General features: G+C 40.7%; 1 protein-coding gene across 1 annotated transcript in view; it reads right to left on the bottom strand.

Annotated features, from left to right (window-relative positions):
- The window catches only part of LOC143041217 (uncharacterized), a 16,910-nt gene that overhangs the window by 1,325 nt on the left and 10,585 nt on the right, over nt 1–5,000 (bottom strand). Inside the window, exons 2-4 of the mRNA XM_076213061.1 lie at nt 3,255–3,711; nt 1,711–3,046; nt 1–1,528 (exon numbers count right to left, since the gene is read on the bottom strand). The exon at nt 1–1,528 is cut by the window's left edge and continues 1,325 nt beyond it. Coding sequence (XP_076069176.1) covers nt 1–1,528; nt 1,711–3,046; nt 3,255–3,711 — 3,321 coding nt within the window. The remainder of the gene's footprint in view (nt 1,529–1,710; nt 3,047–3,254; nt 3,712–5,000) is intronic.

Below are 5,000 nucleotides of genomic sequence, written 5' to 3'. Positions count from 1 at the left end.
TAATATCTAGGGCTGCAATCGTATTCCTGTTGGCCATTACAGCTTCATCCCAAACTATAACTGATGTTATCTTTAATAATCGTGCCATCTCAGAGTTCTTCTTGATACCACATGAACGTACTTCATTGTATTCCATTAGTGGAATCTTAAACATGTGAGCCGTTCTACCTCCATGTAAAACTGTTGCAGCGATACCTGAAGACGCGACTGCCAATGCTATCTTTCCCGTTGAATGAACTGTATCCAGTATGATGTTTAGAACGAAAGACTTTCCTGTACCCCCAGGAGCGTCTAGGAAAAAGCCATTGTTACAGTCTTTTCTGCCCCCTTCTACGCGTGCCATCACGGTTTCGTAGCAGAACCGCTGTTTCTCGTTTAGGTTAAGCTTTTTACCTTCAACTTCTTCTGCTAGCCTAACTTTGTTGTACGATTTCTCTCTGCGGATGACATTTGTTGTCTTTTCTCCGTCTCTTGAAGGCGGTAAACCGTATTGAACTATTCTCCCACCTCCACAGTTTAAAACGTTTTCTTGTATATCGTCTAAGGCGTCCAGATAAATTTCGTCATTGTACTTTGTTAATCCTCTGAAATAGAGGAAATCACTCGAAAACAGATCTTTAGTTTCTTCCCAGATATTTGACTGATCCTCTAGGTCAGAAAACACCAGCATACTCGCATACGTTGATCTTAGCTGTTTTCTGTCGTTTGTGTGATTAATGATCTCCATGATTGTCTGTTTCCACGTTTCTTCATCGTTTAAGAGACCCATAGCTTTTACGGCTTCCCGAAAGGTTGGATGTGTTACCCCTTGACCTGTTCTAAGGTCTGTAAAAGATGTAGGACCTCTTTTATGTGTTAGAAGTAGACGCATATAGAAGAGTTCAACAGTTTTACTTGTTACAGCCCGGATCCTTCTTAAAGAAGAAGTTCTGGTCTTTCGTTCCGTCCATTTTTCCTTATTCTTTTCGTAGAAGAAAAAGTTTGGTACTTCATGGTAAAAGAGACTGGCAGCGAATTCGTTTTGGGAACATAATTTGAAAAAGGACGTTAGTTGGGTATCTTTAGAGACCTTATTATTGATGGTTTCCTTTGATGCAGCTTTGTTGTAGAACACTTTATTTTCCCCTGCAAGGTGTAAATCTAGTGAAACGACAGGAGGGTGACTTTTGTGAACAGGGAACTTGAATATCTTCCAAGTAGCTTCATTCGCGTTAACGTAACACGCCTCTTGGTATTTTTTGACCTCGTTGACGATTTGATCGTTTTCTCCTGATTTTGTGAACAGAATACGGTCGCAACCTTTGTTAACGTACTTGGTAACGTATGCGATAGTTTTGATGGAATTTGAACATTCAACGTTGATGTGAGCGTTATATTTAAGGCACAGATACGGATTATAAGGGACAACCCACGAATTATCTATTGTTGCTTCCTCTCCTTTAACTTTCTTGGTAAAAGAATGTCCGCTTTCCCTACGGCTCTTCTTTTGTAAAGAGGGTACCCGTTGTTTCCAAAGAGAAGATTGTCCCTGCAAAGTTTAGGGAAGCCTTTTCCACACAAATCCTTCCCGTTTATTGATTTTCCTTGACAACATGCTTGGGACTCGTCAAAACCCTTGCAAGGACCATGGATCATGCATGTTGTAACAGTTTCGAATAACCTTGGCTCTTTTTCTTTGTCTGGTATTTCGGCTGAGATGATTCTTCCCACTAATTCTGCGTCAACACGATGTTCCATCCACAAAAGAATGTGAACGTGAGGGAGACCTCTTTTCTGCCATTCGATGCTGTAAAGGTGAGCTTTTACGCGTCCAAAAATGTTCTTGTTGGTCAAATCATCCATGAGTTCGTCGACTTTCAACTTGAAGATTCTGCTGACTAAATCAGGTCTATCGCCCCTATTTTTCGAAGTAGCATGGGAACCCGTCTGTTGCGCGGCTTCGCTCAGTTCTTCCCAGGCAGGATTCATGGTAAAAGTTATGAAAAAGTCAGGAGAACCATAGTTAGTGACGAACGCGAGTGCGTCCTGTTGACGCTGTTTCATGTATCTTGGGCCCCCAACGTATGTTGGAGGAATAACGATACGTTGTCCAGAATTTTTACCGTCTTCACCCCGTAGAACATCTGATCTTTCCTTTCTGATTTCTTTCTGGTTATGCTCTATGTAAGATAACCTTGTAGACTCAACTTTTACGTAATTGTCAACCGCGAACTGTTGGAATAACCTTCTACACTTGGTCAAATAGTTGAAAACGCCTTCTCTTTCCATGTACAGAGAAGCGTAAAACTTGCGAGGAGTCAGGGATCCGTATAGCCTAGCGGTACCATCAGCTTTATCGGCAAGTCTCATTGTATAGGAGTAACCGATGTCCCCGTTGGGGATTATTAACGGGTACTGAAAAGGGTCGTAAAAGAAGTTGTTGTGGCTGATACATTTAGTGAGATATTTCGAACCTGGTTTAGGCGAGTCTACTGTTATACTCAGAGTATCCCTTATGGAATCAAGATTAACGATAGCTCCAACATGAGAAGATGAAGAAGGGAGATGATAAACTCCTTTATGTTCACGCGTATTTACCCCTTCAGACGCTTTCAAAGTTATAGAAACCTCAGGAAGTTCTCCGTGTTTTTTAACGTGAAGTTTAATTAGTTCCTTTGACGTTTCTACCTCTTTTAACATGCCTGTCAGGCAAGCATTGTGGACAACCATGTATTCGTAGAGACTCTTAATTATGTCTTCATTCTCTTTTAGCTCTCTTTCTTCCCTTTCACGTCGTTTTCCTGTAGAGGCTTTAACATTTTTCTTTGAATTCGCAAGTTTCTCTGTTCTTAGCTTAATTTGCTGGTCACTGTCATGATAAAAGTAAAGATCTAGAAAACAGGTCTCTTTCTTCCAAAAGTTTTTTCGGTTTCCCTTTGTTTCTGGTTCACTGTCTCCGAATAACCCGCTTCCTCCTATTAGATTTGGTTTCAAACTGCCTATTCTGTGGTATACTTTTCCCTGAATCTTGTAACATAAAGCTGTCTCAGCCGCGTTTTCGAGCTTGCTAGACGTTGAAAAGGAGGTAAAAGAGAACAACAAATTTGTTGAAACCTACAATATTATTCAAGAAACGTTCTGAAAGCTGAGACGTTCCATCGTATAAAGATTTGACAGCGTTATCCTTGATTTGAGAAGGAAGTTCAGGACAAACTTGGCCCAAACCACAGCAGATAGATTGGATCTCCTTTTTCCATAAAAGAGCTTGGCAGTACTTGCATTTAAAGTCTCCTAATTTGCCTACGTAATGGAGCACGACTTTAGCGTCTCCTTCACGAAGCGCGCCGAGAAGTTCTTTGGGAGGCTGGTTCTGTGTGTTTCCTTCTAGTTCTTTTATGTGTCGTTGTCTGCGTTCTTCCCTAGCCTCCGCTAACAGCTTTTTTTCTTCCTCGGAAAACTCGTTAACAACTTGTTCTCCCTTTAAAGCGGATTTGATTCTTTTTCGAGCTGCTTTCGATTTTTCTTGCTCTTCCTTTTTCTGTTCTCGTAATCTTTTAGCGTCTAACCTTTTAAGGCGGTTTTCTTCCTTTTTCTGTTCACGAGACCTCTTATTATGTAGTTTCTCGTCTCGTTTCTGCTTCTCCTGTTTTTGTGCTATAATCTTCTTTTTCTGTAACTCTTCCTTAACTTTTTTTATTGCATACTTGTTATTTCGTTCGGAACGTTGAAACCCTTTAAAAGCCATATGGAGATAATGCATCTGATAGTTTTTGTGGTCATTTTTACCGCCGTGTTTAGTGAAACTCTTATACCCAGCAAATTAGTGCTTCATGAAACCCTGCGAAACCTCATCAGCGATTTCCCCGTCAAAGATTTCCAAATCGTCAAACATTTCGTCACAGTATTTAAAGTCTTTGGATTTCCGTAAAGTGGCGTTAAACTTGATGACTTTCCGGTGAAACTCTTTGATTGATTCGTTTACTGAGAAAGTCTTGGTTTTACCGTACAGGTTGGGAAAAGCTTTACCGTGTTCAGCCCGTAACTGGTTAAGATGCTGTACGTTGCTCCGCACACTATCTTTTGGGATTTTTTTTTAAGCCCGTCACCCATTTCCAAAATTGACGTTGACGCTTTTTCTGAGACGCTGAATCCTCTGACATTCTTTCACGTTAGATGATGATCTACACATGTGCGAAATAGACTTACGGGGAGGTGTCCGCAGATTGCCACGCCGACTGAGCACTTGGAAGGTTTTAACAAAATCGACGAAACCAATTCTGCGTGATGCGACGTGACGTCATAACGTCGGCATCAGAGCGCGGGAAGATTTTTCGGTCCTTGTGTATGGTCATCGCGCGTAGGCAACATTTTTCTTGACTTTTGGTGATGAAGACATATTTCTGTATTTTGAGGACCAAAAACTCCATGGAGATAATCAGAAAACTTAAAAAATATATATATGAAAATAGCGTTTTCTATCGACGTCACGAAAATAATGACGTCAATGGAGCGCGGTGCATTGTGGGATTAATGACGCCTTTCCCAATTTTTCTTTTTCTTTTTGCCAACTATGCATGAGCACAGTTGTATGATTAAGCAGTTGTTACACATAGATTATATTTCTGACAACAACATATTTCCACATAAACGTAAATATTTCTTTTCTAAACTCACAATTTTTGGCGCATTTCACTTACTGCAAAGTATCTACATTTAATACAATGTCTTCATTTGGTTTCTTCTTCCCTAAAGAACCTAATAATTATAAATATACCAACTATCAAGATGATATAATGTTAATCATCAAAATTAGCAAAAACAATAGCAAATGTACTCGTACCTCCAACCTCTATTTGAATAACGACAATATGGCTTCCGTTGCATACATCTAGCTGTCCCCTGTAACAACATATCGCCGGGGGCTTGCAACTTCAGAGGACTTGCACCCTCGCTGAGGACTTGCACCCTCGCTGAGGACTTGCACCCTCGCTGAGGACTTGCACCCTCGCTGAGGACTTGCA

This window comes from Oratosquilla oratoria, chromosome 30, assembly GCF_046742065.1.
Source record: "Oratosquilla oratoria isolate Oo_2021 chromosome 30, ASM4674206v1, whole genome shotgun sequence".
Taxonomy (NCBI): domain Eukaryota; kingdom Metazoa; phylum Arthropoda; class Malacostraca; order Stomatopoda; family Squillidae; genus Oratosquilla; species Oratosquilla oratoria.
The sequence above is the reverse complement of the archived record's forward strand: the minus strand, read 5'-3'. Positions and strand labels throughout refer to the sequence as shown.